The 17193-nt window shown below is 43.9% G+C and overlaps 1 protein-coding gene across 7 annotated transcripts in view; it reads left to right on the top strand.

Annotated features, from left to right (window-relative positions):
• Positions 1–17193, top strand: part of DGKI (diacylglycerol kinase iota) — a 219789-nt gene that overhangs the window by 101442 nt on the left and 101154 nt on the right. For 2 of the 7 annotated variants that reach the window (XM_077266728.1, XM_077266733.1), the window contains exons 6-8: positions 1354–1452; positions 3467–3538; positions 10188–10304. In XM_077266728.1, coding sequence (XP_077122843.1) covers positions 1354–1452; positions 3467–3538; positions 10188–10304 — 288 coding nt within the window. The remainder of the gene's footprint in view (positions 1–1353; positions 1453–3466; positions 3539–10187; positions 10305–17193) is intronic. The other 5 variants (XM_077266731.1, XM_077266734.1, XM_077266732.1 and 2 more) reach the window with 3 other exon arrangements.

Consider the following 17193-nt stretch of genomic DNA (forward strand, 5'->3'; position numbering starts at 1 on the left):
TCTAATGTTCTCATACTAGCTTCTTCCAGTAATAATGTCCGCAATCCTGAGCCCCTTCTTGATATAATCTCCCCCATCCTGGTGTAATATTCCCATCCTGATCCCTTCCAGAAATAATGTCCGCTATTCTGGGCCCCTTCTTGGTATAATGTCCTCAATACTTGATCCTTTCCGGTAATAATTTCTTCCATAATGTGCTTCTTCCAGTAATAATGTCCTACATCGTGGTCTAATGTCCCCATCCTTTGCCCAGTCCAGTAATAATGTCCCCCATCATGAGTCTCTTCCTGATATAATGTTCCCCATCCAGCAATAATCTCCCCCATCCTGGCCCCTTCCATTTATAATGTCTTCAATTCTGGGCCCCTTCCTGGTATAATGTCCTCTATCCTTGGTCCCTTTCGATAATAATATCCCCCATCATGTGCTCCTTCCAGTAATAATGTCCCCCATACTAGTGTAATGTTCTCATACTAGCTTCTTCCAGTAATAATGTCCGCCATCCTGGGCCCCTTCTTGATATAATCTCCCCCATCCTGGTGTAATATGCCCATCCTGCCCCCTTCCAGAAATAACATCCTCCATCCTGGGCCCCTTCTTGGTATAATGTCCTCAATACTTGGTCCTTTCCGGTAAGAATTTCTTCCATAATGTGCTTCTTTCAATAATAATGTCCCCCATACTGGTGTAACGTTCCCATCCTGGCTCCTTCCTGTAATAATATCCCCCATACTGGTGTAAAGTTCCCATCCTGGCCCCTTCCAGTAATAATTTCCCCCATACTGGTGTAACGTTCCCATCCTGGCTCCTTCCAGTAATAATGTCCCCCATACTGGTGTAAAGTTCCCATCCTGGCCCCTTCCAGAAATAATGTACGCCATCCTGGGCCCCTTCTTGGTATAATGTCCTCAATACTTGGTCCTTTCCAGTAATAATTTATTCCATAATGTGCTTCTTTCAATAATAATGTCACCCATACTGGTGTAACGTTCCCATCTTGGCCCCTTCCAGTAATAATATCCCCCATCCTGGACCTTTTCATGGTATAATCACCCTGCTCCTGGGCCCATCCTGTTCTCTACTTTGAATGGTGTGCTCCAATCAGTTTCTCCTGGCCATGATCTTGCAGCCGATCCTTTACACAATGAGTTTTGCCTAAGGGTAAAAAGAAGTTTTAAACTCCTTCCCCCAGCCCTACCGAAAAGTCTTGAGAGAGTGGAATAAGAATTATGATATAATTCTTTACTATGAGTGGAGTTACCCCTTAAACCCCTGTCTCCGCTTCTCTGTGTTGCTGTCGGTGTCCACCTCCGGATATCCAGCCTGACCCACGCTCTAATGGTTTTTCTTCAGGTCAGACATTTTTCTTGTTGTTCTAACCAGCAGAATTTGGTGAGGCATCACTGGGTACATCGACGACGGCAAGAAGGAAAATGCAAGCATTGCGGGAAGGTAGGAGGACGCCCTGCACAGTATCGTCAAGATAAAGTATCAGTTATTCTACTTACCATTAATATCATGATATAAGCCGCCCCCGGCTATATAGTGCATCACCACGGTTCTTCATCTTAGAAGGATTTCACCATCAGGTCATGTTAGTTGGAAAGGTTATCAATTCACATAATATGGGGGTCCCATGCCATACAAGAACAATCACACTTCATTAAAGAGAATTAGACTATTCCTGCTATAATACTGCCCCTATGTACAATAATATAACTACTATAATACTGCCTCTATGTACAAGAATATAACTACTATAATACTGCTCCTATGTACAAGAATATAACTACTATAATACTGCTCCTATGTACAAGAATATAACTACTATAATACTGCCCCTATATACAAGACTATAACTACTATAATACTGCTCCTATGTACAAGAATATAACTACTATAATACTGCCCCTATATACAAGAATATAACTACTATAATACTGCCCCTATATACAAGAATATAACTATTATAATACTGCTCCAATGTACAAGAATATAACTACTATAATACTGCCCCTATGTACAAGAATATAACTACTATAATACTGCCTCTATGTACAAGAATATAACTATTATAATACTGCCTCCTATGTACAAGAATATAACTACTATAATACTGCCCCTATGTACAAGAATATAACTACTATATTACTGCCCCATCTACAAGAATATAACTACTATAATACTGCCCTTATGTGCGAGAATATAACTACTATAATACTGCTCCTATGTGCAAGAATATAACTACTATAATACTGCCTCTATGTATAAGAATATAACTACTATAATACTCCCCCTATGTACAAGAATATAACTACTATAATACTGCTCCCTATGTACAAGAATATATCTACTATAATACTGCTCCTATGTACAAGAATATAACTACTATAATACTCCCCTTATGTACAAGAATATAACTACTATAATACTGCCCCTATGTACAAGAATATAACTACTATAATACTGCCCCTATGTACAAGAATATAACTACTATAATACTGCTCCTATGTACAAGAATATAACTACTATAATACTGCTCCTATGTACAAGAATATAACTACTATAATACTGCCCCTATGTACAAGAATATAACTACTATAATACTGCTCCTATGTACAAGAATATAACTACTATAATACTGCCCCTATGTACAAGAATATAACTACTATAATACTGCCCCTATGTACAAGAATATAACTACTATAATACTGCTCCTATGTACAAGAATATAACTACTATAATACTGCTCCTATGTACAAGAATATAACTACTATAATACTGCTCCTATGTACAAGAATATAACTACTATAATACTGCCCCTATGTACAAGAATATAACTAATACTGCCCTATATACAGGAATATTCGGTAACTACATTTGCACTATTCTTCAGTATAAGATTGGATTTAACCACTGAATCAGTTCTAGCAGGGGATTTTCTGAGATATTTTGTGTTTCTCAGTTTTCGCGTCTTGTCAGTCAGGAGATGGTGGATCTGAGTCATTTCTTCTGCACTTACCGTAAATCATAATTAGCGGTTGCAGTGAAAGCCTCAGATATTAGATCGGTATTTCACTTAAATGCATTATTTTTTTTCCGACTCCAGAATCTCATCGGTTCATTATTTGGTTTTATGCAGAAGAAATTGATTCTGCACTTTGCAGTGAATACTTTATATTCAGCTTGTGCTGAAGTCACATCCAAAGCTGCACCCGAAAATCAGTTTTCTGTTCGCTCTGATCCCGGTTGATCTCACATGTCGCTGATCTGGTGCCGCTTCGTTCTGCTTCCCTGATTTCTGGAAGATACAGCGTAAATGACATCTCCCAGAATGCAGTGCAGCAGGGCGCTGCAGTAGTTTTCACCACATCACCCGCTTCCATAACGCAAGCCACATCCTGATTGGGTCACTTTTCCTCTTTTTTTTGTCTTAATCTCGTTTTTTTTTCCCATTTGTCTGTAGGGTTTTCAGCAGAAGTTTTCATTCCACAGTAAGGAAATAGTGGCGATCAGCTGCTCGTGGTGTAAGCAAGCGGTGAGATACGTTAATAGTGGAGAATTGCGGGACTTAAAGTGATTTAAAGTGTCACTGTCCCTTTAAGTTTTATTTCATAATTCAATAGTACACATGGAAATAAGAAACTTTGTAATGTATCTTATAAGAGAAATCTGCTTCTTTCTCCTCCTGTACTTAGCTTTCACTTTCATCACGGTAAAATCTGTCTTCAGTGAATTGAAAGTGAAAGCTCAATCCAGGAGAAGAAAGAAGCGGATTTCTCTGATAAAATGTATTGCAAAGTTTTTTATTTCCATGCGTACTATTGATTTATGGAATAAAAAGTAAAACGATGGTTACTCCTTAAAGGGACACTAATGTTAAAAAAATTTATATATGGAAATTTGTGCTCTGTCTCCTCATTAATCTTGGTTTTCCCCATATCTCTGTTCTTTTTCATTTTTCCTCTTTCCCTTTCTTTCTAGTGCTAGTGTTTGTAACAAATTGTAAGAAAAGGGTTTAGGCTAAACTTATTTTGCGAGAAGCCTTTGTTCTCTCTTTGTCAATCCCTAGAAAAAGATAAAAGGGATCCGGAGGGGATTTATAATATCATAGCTATATGAGGTGAAGAGTTAGTAGTCACATCAGACTCTGGTGTCTGTCATAGGCAAAATTCCCTTCTGTCTCCCATAAACACAGGATATGTAGTCGCTCCTGGGCCCTGTAGCATAAAGGGCCCAAATACGACCCCTGTTTTCTAGATTTTTCATGAGTTTCTGGTTACACCACTGGGCACAAAGTCAGTGGTGTCCCTGATTTTGCGCTTCTAATTACAACTCTGGACATTGCGCTTGCTCTGGAGGTGTCATGGTAACAGTATTTGACAGCCAATCATATGAACAAATTCAAAACAGTCAAAGGTTACATGAAGGAATTTTCATAAACTGCAGCTGGATGCTGCCATGGCAACCCCAGAGCAAGCACAATAGTTATGTTCCTGATGTTGCCCTCTCTTTGTCTATTGAGACAACCATGGGTCAGCATGGGTCCTATGTGATCACCGCTCCCAGAGACAGTGATTGGAGTGGTGGTCACGCATTCACGTGGGGGGCACAATACATAGTGATAGTGGGATCCTCAGCGATTGTTTCAACTTTTATCTTCTGGAGCACATCGCTCGTCTTCCTCGAGGCTTCCTGTTAGGGAGGGGGACAGTGCGCTCCCGATGAATGACGAATTGTACGAGGAGCCGAGGGTCCCTGAAGCTGACAGAGATTTGCCCAGCTTCAGAGAAGCTAATAAATGAGCTTAATAAAAGGTTTACATGCCGCCAACTCATAGGCATATGCACTTACGGGGGCATCTATTGTCAAAAGACTTAGACCGGGGTTCAGTTTTAAGGTCTGCACTGCCATTTTGTATAACCCTATCCCCAGTGTTTCCATTTTTTTTTCCACTACCCTAATCTCTGAAATTAGTATCACGTCTGTACCATAGAGAGGAGCAATATCGGCCCGCGTCTTGGAGACGGTGAGCAGAGAACGGGAGCTTTATATACCCCTTAATTACCGTGGGCCATGCCGTGTAATGACAGTCTCACTATGTTCTCCCGGCGGCTTTTAGCCATAGGAAGCCTCCCGCGTGCCGACACAGGCCCGGTGCTCTGTAATTATAACGGATGGTTCCGCGGCGTATAGAAAAGACTCATTGTCACCGTGTAACTCCTGTCTCTCTCTCTCTCTCTCTCTCTCTCTTTATATATATATATATATATATATATATATATATATATATATATATATATCAAAACTGTAAATAAGAGAAAGTACATCAGCGGCACTAACCCACCATCTGACATCAACTGGTTACTCTTTTGCGGAGGTAGCAGGCGAACTCCGTGCTACAGCCTGTCATACAGACTTTGGGTGCTCCTTCACGGGAATGCAGTCCTTGTTTCATGTAACGTTTTTCAAGAAAGAAATTGTGCGGGCACTCACCAGTCTTCAATAAAAATAAATCCTTTATTGTAAACGAAACATCCAGAAGAAGTGGTTAAGGCCGGGGGAGAGCAAGCTCGTGTGAGCGGGGGAGGACTACGGCCGTTTCGCGCTAACGCTGCGCTTCTACGGGTCAGATTGTGTTCGGGAACTGACAGCGGATATAGTGCGTCGGCCAGGCACACCCCGCCGCTCGTTCCCTCCCACAACTCCAAAGATACAAAAAGCACAATTAAAAACATTTCTTTAAAAACAAAATCACAGGACAGAAGAGTACATATGAATAATACAGCATGTATCGCTACATAAGGGAAAAGTTTTTATAATAATATCACATCTCACATTCGAAAACGCCGCTTTCCCACTGGGCATGCGCATAAGCAATCTTCAACAGGGTACTACTGCGCCACCTAGAGGAATATGGACATATCCACCCTATCGTTAAAGCCGAGTGGACCCATAGCATTACTGCGCAGGATCCACCTGGCCTCACACCTCAAGAGTAGAGTATCCAAATCCCCACCTTGGGTCGGCAGAGTAACCCTTTCCAACCCTGCAAAGGTAAGACAATCCGTAACACCACCGTGTCTCTCTCTCAAATGGGTAATGAAACGTGGGACTCCTTTCCCTGATGACACAGATCTAACATGCTCTCGGAAACGTATATACAGCGGACGAATAGTTTTCCCAATATAGAAACGTTTGCAGGAACAAAAAATAACATAAATTACGTGGTCCGTTTTACAAGTGATCAGCTCATTAACTACATGTGACAATGCTCCAATCTGGAGAAACCGGCCCGTTAAATGCTGATGACAGCACGAGCAGTGGCCACACTTAAAGTTTCCCTTCGGGGACATTTTTTGTAGCCAATTAGTATTGGGATTATTCACTCGATTCCTGACTAATTTGTCTCGTAATCTGGCACTCCTCCTATTGGCTATTCGGGGACCTCTCGCCACTATTTCTGCCAATTCCTTGTCCCTTTCCAAGAGGTGCCAGTTCTTTTTTATGGCTAATCTAATTTGTTGATCCATACTGCCATATTTAAAGCAGAAATTAAATCTCCTGCCCATCCCTTGTTTTCGACCTAGCGTTTGTTTGGCTGAATCTGTTACCCTCTCATTTTTAACTCTGTCCAAGGTTATTGACAACATGTCCTCTGGATATCCTCTATTTACAAACCTGCCCTTCATTTCGTTAGCCTGGCGGAGAAAGCTTTCCTCAGTATTATTAACCCTGCTGACCCTTAAAAACTGGCTATATGGGACTGCCCGTTTAGTATGCGTCGGATGGTAACTATTATAGTGCATTAAGGTATTAGCTGCTGTTGGCTTACGAAAAAGAGAGGTGCACACCTTACCCTCTCTAATCTCCACCAAAACATCTAAAAATTCAAGGCGCCTACCTCCAAATACCGACGTAAAGGTCATGTTTAGGTTGTTGGTCTGATTAAGATACCCCACAAAATTCTGAAACAATTCTTCAGAACCATCCCATATCACTACAATATCATCGACATATCTGCGGAAAAACTTAATATGTTGCAAAAAGACATTATCATCAGAATAAATGTATTTCTCTTCAAAATACCCCAGGAACAAATTCGCAAAAGTGCATGCTGCCGGGGTCCCCATCGCAGTACCCTCATGCTGCAAATACCAATCTTCCTGAAAAGTAAAGGCATTATGGGTTAACACGAAATCTAATCCTTCACAAATAAATTTGATATAGTTGTCACTTTTATCAGTAGTACCCAAAATGGTTTTTATCGTATCTACTCCAACAGATTGAGGAATCCTGGTATAAAGGCTTTCGACGTCAATGGACGCCAAAGAAAAACCTTCCTGCCAGTCAAATCCCTGTATACTTCTCAGGAAGGAGTTAGTGTCCTTTAGATAGGATGGGATACTTTTCAGTATAGGACGCAACAACCAATCAATGTACTGGGATAGGGGCTCGGTGAGTGACCCTATCCCAGACACGATAGGGCGTCCAGGGGGACAATTGATGGATTTATGTACCTTAGGGATAGTACCTAAAGGACACTAACTCCTTCCTGAGAAGTATACAGGGATTTGACTGGCAGGAAGGTTTTTCTTTGGCGTCCATTGACGTCGAAAGCCTTTATACCAGGATTCCTCAATCTGTTGGAGTAGATACGATAAAAACCATTTTGGGTACTACTGATAAAAGTGACAACTATATCAAATTTATTTGTGAAGGATTAGATTTCGTGTTAACCCATAATGCCTTTACTTTTCAGGAAGATTGGTATTTGCAGCATGAGGGTACTGCGATGGGGACCCCGGCAGCATGCACTTTTGCGAATTTGTTCCTGGGGTATTTTGAAGAGAAATACATTTATTCTGATGATAATGTCTTTTTGCAACATATTAAGTTTTTCCGCAGATATGTCGATGATATTGTAGTGATATGGGATGGTTCTGAAGAATTGTTTCAGAATTTTGTGGGGTATCTTAATCAGACCAACAACCTAAACATGACCTTTACGTCGGTATTTGGAGGTAGGCGCCTTGAATTTTTAGATGTTTTGGTGGAGATTAGAGAGGGTAAGGTGTGCACCTCTCTTTTTCGTAAGCCAACAGCAGCTAATACCTTAATGCACTATAATAGTTACCATCCGACGCATACTAAACGGGCAGTCCCATATAGCCAGTTTTTAAGGGTCAGCAGGGTTAATAATACTGAGGAAAGCTTTCTCCGCCAGGCTAACGAAATGAAGGGCAGGTTTGTAAATAGAGGATATCCAGAGGACATGTTGTCAATAACCTTGGACAGAGTTAAAAATGAGAGGGTAACAGATTCAGCCAAACAAACGCTAGGTCGAAAACAAGGGATGGGCAGGAGATTTAATTTCTGCTTTAAATATGGCAGTATGGATCAACAAATTAGATTAGCCATAAAAAAGAACTGGCACCTCTTGGAAAGGGACAAGGAATTGGCAGAAATAGTGGCGAGAGGTCCCCGAATAGCCAATAGGAGGAGTGCCAGATTACGAGACAAATTAGTCAGGAATCGAGTGAATAATCCCAATACTAATTGGCTACAAAAAATGTCCCCGAAGGGAAACTTTAAGTGTGGCCACTGCTCGTGCTGTCATCAGCATTTAACGGGCCGGTTTCTCCAGATTGGAGCATTGTCACATGTAGTTAATGAGCTGATCACTTGTAAAACGGACCACGTAATTTATGTTATTTTTTGTTCCTGCAAACGTTTCTATATTGGGAAAACTATTCGTCCGCTGTATATACGTTTCCGAGAGCATGTTAGATCTGTGTCATCAGGGAAAGGAGTCCCACGTTTCATTACCCATTTGAGAGAGAGACACGGTGGTGTTACGGATTGTCTTACCTTTGCAGGGTTGGAAAGGGTTACTCTGCCGACCCAAGGTGGGGATTTGGATACTCTACTCTTGAGGTGTGAGGCCAGGTGGATCCTGCGCAGTAATGCTATGGGTCCACTCGGCTTTAACGATAGGGTGGATATGTCCATACTCCTCTAGGTGGCGCAGTAGTACCCTGTTGAAGATTGCTTATGCGCATGCCCAGTGGGAAAGCGGCGTTTTCGAATGTGAGATGTGATATTATTATAAAAACTTTTCCCTTATGTAGCGATACATGCTGTATTATTCATATGTACTCTTCTGTCCTGTGATTTTGTTTTTAAAGAAATGTTTTTAATTGTGCTTTTTGTATCTTTGGAGTTGTGGGAGGGAACGAGCGGCGGGGTGTGCCTGGCCGACGCACTATATCCGCTGTCAGTTCCCAAACACAATCTGACCCGTAGAAGCGCAGTGTTAGCGCGAAACGGCCGTAGTCCTCCCCCGCTCACACGAGCTTGCTCTCCCCCGGCCTTAACCACTTCTTCTGGATGTTTCGTTTACAATAAAGGATTTATTTTTATTGAAGACTGGTGAGTGCCCGCACAATTTCTTTCTTGAAAAACGTTACATATATATATATATATATATATATATATATATATATATATATATATATATATATATATATATATATATATATAGCGGGTGCCAAGGCTGCCGCACGTTCCTTTATCACCCCAAGTCTGTGGTCATAAAAAAACGCAATTCCGGAACGTTTTTTATGTACTTAGAGCTTTGCTTTGTGTCTTCCCTCTGTTATTCTGCCTGGAGATACGGTAACGCCCTCTTGTTCACTTGTTCATAAATTTCCAGGAGGAATAACAGAGTGTACAATAAATTCTAAATTTGTTTTGTATGTCTTGGGAAAAGATTTTCTTAAATATATTTTGCAACTATGTCCAAAAATGATGGGGAAACGTCTAGTTGACGACTGAGCGGGTCTGTGCCCTGCCATGGGGGGTTGTACCAATGGATAATAATGTCAGATTCGTCCCTTCTGAGACCCTTTTGGCGACCGATTGCAGTCTGAGTGGACACCAGATATTTTTGGGGACCCCTAAATGTAAAGTGTAGGGCACCATAATGGGAACAAGCTTTGGCCCATCATTCCCTATTACATTGACGGTTTGTAGCTTTCATTTGTGTGTAGGGAATGGGTGTTAGCCCCTCCGGTACCACCCTGCTGACATCCGCTATACTATGATTTTGGGGCCCCACCCCTGCGGTACTACCTCAGTCTGACGTATTTAACCCTTCTGTCTCTCCCTTGTCTTTTTCTGTTCAGTTTCACAACAAGGTCACCTGCTTCCTGCTCCATCATATCGAGGAGCCCTGCTCACTCGGGGCCCACGCGGCCGTCATAGTCCCCCCAAGCTGGATCATTAAGGTGAAGAAACCTCAGGTAACTGCATGTTACTTTTTGTCTGTGAGGGTCTTTCCACCTGCCCTGATATTGTCCAGGACAGCGCCCGTATGTACGACCTGAGTGTAAAAAAACCCTGCATGATAGATGGATCGCCCGTCCCGGTGATGTAGCCCCGTGAGTGTTGCATTGCTGGTAACTTCTCCCTGGATTTGCTTTGTGATTGAAGTGTAGATTCATGTCAGTCCCTCCCATGTACCGGTGCTAATGACACCAGCCATGTTACATCGTATTACTGTGTGTGGGAAACCGTCAGCATGTAGAACCGCAGAAGAGGGAAAACCTTATAATCTAGAGCTTGTCTGCTGCATGTGCAGGTGTCATGGCTAACTTCCACATGATTGATGGAAACCTGTAATCTAAAGCTTACAATCTCCTCGGAGTGTATGTCCACTATTACTGATCCTAAGTTACATCCTGTATTATCCCCCAGAGCTGCACTCACTATTCTGCTGGTGCAGTCACTGTGTACATACATTACTGATCCTGAGTTACCTCCTGTATTATACTCCAGAGCTGCACTCACTATTCTGCTGGTGCAGTCACTGTGTACATACATTACATTACTGATCCTGAGTTACAGCCTGTATTATACTCCAGAGCTGCACTCACTATTCTGCTGGTGCAGTCACTGTGTACATACATTACATTACTGATCCTGAGTTACATCCTGTATTATACCCCAGAGCTGCACTCACTATTCTGCTGGTGCAGTCACTGTGTACATACATTACATTACTGATCCTGAGTTACATCCTGTATTATACCCCAGAGCTGCACTCACTATTCTGCTGGTGCAGTCACTGTGTACATACATTACATTACTGATCCTGAGTTACATCCTGTATTATACCCCAGAGCTGCACTCACTATTCTGCTGGTGCAGTCACTATGTACATACATTACATTACTGATCCTGAGTTACCTCCTGTATTATACCCCAGAGCTGCACTCACTATTCTGCTGGTGCAGTCACTATGTACATACATTACATTACTGATCCTGAGTTACATCCTGTATTATACCCCAGAGCTGCACTCACTATTCTGCTGGTGCAGTCACTGTGTACATACATTACATTACTGATCCTGAGTTACATCCTGTATTATACCCCAGAGCTGCACTCACTATTCTGCTGGTGCAGTCACTATGTACACACATTACATTACTGATCCTGAGTTACCTCCTGTATTATACTCCAGAGCTGCACTCACTATTCTGCTGGTGCAGTCACTGTGTACATACATTACATTACTGATCCTGAGTTACAGCCTGTATTATACTCCAGAGCTGCACTCACTATTCTGCTGGTGCAGTCACTGTGTACATACATTACATTACTGATCCTGAGTTACATCCTGTATTATACCCCAGAGCTGCACTCACTATTCTGCTGGTGCAGTCACTGTGTACATACATTACATTACTGATCCTGAGTTACATCCTGTATTATACCCCAGAGCTGCACTCACTATTCTGCTGGTGCAGTCACTGTGTACATACATTACATTACTGATCCTGAGTTACATCCTGTATTATACCCCAGAGCTGCACTCACTATTCTGCTGGTGCAGTCACTGTGTACATACATTACATTACTGATCCTGAGTTACCTCCTGTATTATACCCCAGAGCTGCACTCACTATTCTGCTGGTGCAGTCACTATGTACATACATTACATTACTGATCCTGAGTTACCTCCTGTATTATACCCCAGAGCTGCACTCACTATTCTGCTGGTGCGGTCACTGTGTACATACATTACATTACTGATCCTGAGTTACATCCTGTATTATACCCCAGAGCTGCACTCACTATTCTGCTGGTGCAGTCACTGTGTACATACATTACATTACTGATCCTGAGTTACATCCTGTATTATACCCCAGAGCTGCACTCACTATTCTGCTGGTGCAGTCACTATGTACATACATTACATTACTGATCCTGAGTTACCTCCTGTATTATACCCCAGAGCTGCACTCACTATTCTGCTGGTGCGGTCACTGTGTACATACATTGATGTGTAGCACGGCTTCTTCTGATCTCGTGCCCCCTTTCTTTTTCTGTAGATAATACAGAGGATCTCTGCCGTCCCACCGCTAATTGCCTGGAGCTTTTCTCGGTCTCGGTGTTAGTCACAAAGCTTTTAGCCGTATTAATATGTTTTCACACCCCGTCTGCACATATTTGCAGCACAGCATTTGCTTCACAAATTATGTTATTAATTGTCCTGAAATAATTTCCAAGCAAAGCAAATGCCCCGAGACCGATGTGCTGAAATATAGCAAAAAATAAACACTGTGCAGTTTGTGTTCAGCCATTAGATGTTATATAATATATACCGTATATATATATATATATGTATGTATATACACCGCTCAAAAAAATAAAGGGAACACTCAAATAACACATCCTAGATCTGAATGAATGAAATATTCTCATTGATTACTTTGTTCTGTACAAAGTTGAATGTGCTGACAACAAAATCACACAAAAGTCATCAATGGAAATCAAATTTATTAACCAATGGAGGTCTGGAGTTGTAATGATGCTCACAATCAAAGTGGAAAATCAAATTACAGGCTGATCCAACTTCATTAGAAATGCCTCACGACAAGGAAATGATGCTCAGTAGCGTGTGTGGCCTCCACGTGCCTGTATGACCTCCCTACAACGCCTGGGCATGCTCCTGATGAGGCGGCAGATGGTCTTCTGAGGGATCTCCTCCCAGACCTGGACTAAAGCATCCGCCAACTCCTGGACAGTCTGTGGTGCAACGTGACGTTGGTGGATGGAGCGAGACATGATGTCCCAGATGTGTCCAATCGGATTCAGATCTGGGGAACGGGCGGGCCAGTCCATAGCTGCAATGCCTTCATCTTGCAGGAACTGCTGACACACTCCAGCCACATGAGGTCTGACATTGTCCTGCATCAGGAGGAACCCAGGGTCAACCGCACCAGCATATGGTCTCACAATGGGTCTGAGGATCTCATCTCCGTACCTAATGGCAGTCAGGCTACCTGTGGCGAGCACATGGAGGGCTGTGCGGCCCTCCAAAGAAATGCCACCCCACACCATTACTGACCCACTGCCAAACCGGTCATGCTGAAGGATGTTGCAGGCAGTAGAACGCTTTCCACGGCGTCTCCAGACTCTGTCACGTCTGTCACATGTGCTCAGTGTGAATCTGCTTTCATCTGTGAAGAGCACAGGGTGCCAGTGACGAATTTGCCATTCCTGGTGTTCTGTGGCAAATGCCGAGCGTCCTGCACGGTGTTGGGCTGTGAGCACAACCCCCATTTGTGGACGTCGGGCACTCAGACCATCCTCATGGAGTCGGTTTCCAGACGTTGGTGCAGACACATGCACATGTGTGGCCTGCTGGAGGTCATTTTGCAGGGCTCTGGCAGTGCTCCTCCTGTTCCTCCTTGCACAAAGGCTGAGGTAGCGGTCCTGCTGCTGGGTTGTTGCCCTCCTATGGTCACCTCCATGTCTCCTGGTGTACTGGCCTGTCTTCTGATAGCGCCTCCAGCCTCTGGACACTAAGCTGCAGACACAGCAAACCTTCTTGCCACAGCTCACATTGATGTGCCATCCTGGATGAGCTGCACTACCTGAGCCACTTATGTGGGTTGTAGAGCCTGTCTCATGCTACCACGAGAGTGAAAGCACAACTAACATTCAAAAGTGACCAAAACATCAGCCAGAAAGCATTGGTACTGAGATGTGGTCTGTTGTCCTCACCTGCAGAACCACTCCTTTATTGAGGGGGTCTTGATAATTGCCAATAATTTCCATCTGTTGTCTGTTCCATTTGCACAACAGCATGTGAAATTTATTTCACAGAAGTTTGATTTACTTGGAGTTAGATTCTGTTGTTTCAGTGTTCCCTTTATTTTTTTGAGCAGTGTATATTATAGAGGGTAGGGGCATGCTCTGTGGCCTGCAGAGGAAGCCATACAGGGACAGGGAGAAGACATTGTGCTCTTCAGGAGACTTTAGTGGCCGTGCTCTGTGACTTGTACAGGTACAGGGCGAATAAAGAGGAGCTGAGCTCTTTTTGACAGTGTAGAGGACATGCTCTGTGATATGCTCTTCAGGATGGTTTAGTGGGCATGCTCTGCCACTTGTAGATCTAGTTATAGAGGGAAAATAAGGGAGAGTTGAGCTCTATATGTGAATGTAGTGGGCATGCAGTGTGATAGGCAGCGGTTACTGTGGATAAAGGTGGAAGATGGATTTGAGCTTTTTAGGAGAGTGTAGTGGGCATGCTCTGTGACTTATACATGTACAAGGAGAGTGAGGAGGAACTGATCTCATTATTGTGGAGTAGTGGGCATGTTCTGTGACTTTTACACATACAGAGAAAATGAGGAAGGACAGATCTCTTTAGGATGGTGCAGTGGGCATGCTCTGTGACTTGTACATGTAGAGGGAGAGTGAGGAGGAGCACATCTCTTTAGGATGGAGTAGTGGGCATGCTCTGTGACTTGTACATGCCCAGGGAGAGTGAGGAGGAGCACATCTCTTTAGGATGGAGTAGTGGGCATGCTCTGTGACTTGAACATGCGCAGGGAGAGTAGGGAGGAGCACATCTCTTTAGGATGGAGTAGTGGGCATGCTCTGTGACTTGTACATGCGCAGGGAGAGTGAGGAGGAGCACATCTCTTTAGGATGGAGTAGTGGGCATGCTATGTGACTTGTACATGTACAGGGAGAGTGAGGAGGAGCACATCTCTTTAGGATGGTGCAGTGGGCATGCTATGTGACTTGTACATGTACATGGAGAGTGAGGAGGAGCACATCTCTTTAGGATGTAGTAGTGGGCATGCTCTGTGACTTGTACATGCGCAGGGAGAGTAGGGAGGAGCACATCTCTTTAGGATGGAGTAGTGGGCATGCTCTGTGACTTGTACATGTACAGGGAGAGTGAGGAGGAGCACATCTCTTTAGGATGTAGTAGTGGGCATGCTCTGTGACTTGTACATGCGCAGGGAGAGTAGGGAGGAGCACATCTCTTTAGGATGTAGTAGTGGGCATGCTCTGTGACTTGTACATGCGCAGGGAGAGTAGGGAAGAGCACATCTCTTTAGGATGGAGTAGTGGGCATGCTCTGTGACTTGTACATGCGCAGGGAGAGTGAGGAGGAGCACATCTCTTTAGGATGGAGTAGTGGGCATGCTCTGTGACTTGTACATGTACAGGGAGAGTGAGGAGGAGCACATCTCTTTAGGATGGTGCAGTGGGCATGCTATGTGACTTGTACATGTACATGGAGAGTGAGGAGGAGCACATCTCTTTAGGATGTAGTAGTGGGCATGCTCTGTGACTTGTACATGCGCAGGGAGAGTAGGGAGGAGCACATCTCTTTAGGATGGAGTAGTGGGCATGCTCTGTGACTTGTACATGTACATGGAGAGTGAGGAGGAGCACATCTCTTTAGGATGTAGTAGTGGGCATGCTCTGTGACTTGTACATGCGCAGGGAGAGTAGGGAGGAGCACATCTCTTTAGGATGGAGTAGTGGGCATGCTATGTGACTTGTACATGTACATGGAGAGTGAGGAGGAGCACATCTCTTTAGGATGTAGTAGTGGGCATGCTCTGTGACTTGTACATGCGCAGGGAGAGTAGGGAGGAGCACATCTCTTTAGGATGGAGTAGTGGGCATGCTCTGTGACTTGTACATGTACATGGAGAGTGAGGAGGAGCACATCTATTTAGGATGGTGCAGTGGGCATGCTATGTGACTTGTACATGTACATGGAGAGTGAGGAGGAGCACATCTCTTTAGGATGGAGTAGTGGGCATGCTCTGTGACTTGTACATGCGCAGGGAGAGTAGGGAAGAGCACATCTCTTTAGGATGGCGTAGTGGGCATGCTCTGTGACTTGTACATGTACATGGAGAGTGAGGAGGAGCACATCTCTTTAGGATGGCGTAGTGGGCATGCTCTGTGACTTGTACATGCCCAGGGAGAGTGAGGAGGAGCACATCTCTTTAGGATGGAGTAGTGGGCATGCTATGTGACTTGTACATGCGCAGGGAGAGTGAGGAGGAGCACATCTCTTTAGGATGTAGACAGTAGTGGTCATGCTCTGTGACTTGTACATGCGCAGGGAGAGTGAGGAGGAGCACATCTCTTTAGGATGGAGTAGTGGGCATGCTCTGTGACTTGTACATGCGCAGGGAGAGTGAGGAGGAGCACATCTCTTTAGGATGGAGTAGTGAGCATGCTCTGTGACTTGTACATGTACAGGGAGAGTGAGGAGGAGCACATCTCTTTAGGATGTAGTAGTGGGCATGCTCTGTGACTTGTACATGTACAGGGAGAGTGAGAAGGAGCACATCTCTTTAGGATGGAGTAGTGGGCATGCTCTGTGACTTGTACATGTACAGGGAGAGTGAGGAGGAGCACATCTCTTTAGGATGGAGTAGTGGGCATGCTCTGTGACTTGTACATGTACAGGGAGAGTGAGAAGGAGCACATCTCTTTAGGATGGAGTAGTGGGCATGCTCTGTGACTTGTACATGTACAGGGAGAGTGAGGAGGAGCACATCTCTTTAGGATGGAGTAGTGGGCATGCTCTGTGACTTGTACATGTACAGGGAGAGTGAGAAGGAGCACATCTCTTTAGGATGGAGTAGTGGGCATGCTCTGTGACTTGTACATGCGCAGGGAGAGTGAGGAGGAGCTGAGCTCTTTAGGATGGAGTAGTGGGCATGCTCTGTGACTTGTACATGCGCAGGGAGAGTGAGGAGGAGCACATCTCTTTAGGATGGAGTAGTGGGCATGCTCTGTGACTATACATGTACAGGGAGAGTGAGGAGGAGCTGAGCTCTTTAGGATGTAGTAGTGGGC

Source organism: Ranitomeya variabilis, chromosome 5 (genome assembly GCF_051348905.1).
Source record: "Ranitomeya variabilis isolate aRanVar5 chromosome 5, aRanVar5.hap1, whole genome shotgun sequence".
In the NCBI taxonomy this organism is placed as follows: domain Eukaryota; kingdom Metazoa; phylum Chordata; class Amphibia; order Anura; family Dendrobatidae; genus Ranitomeya; species Ranitomeya variabilis.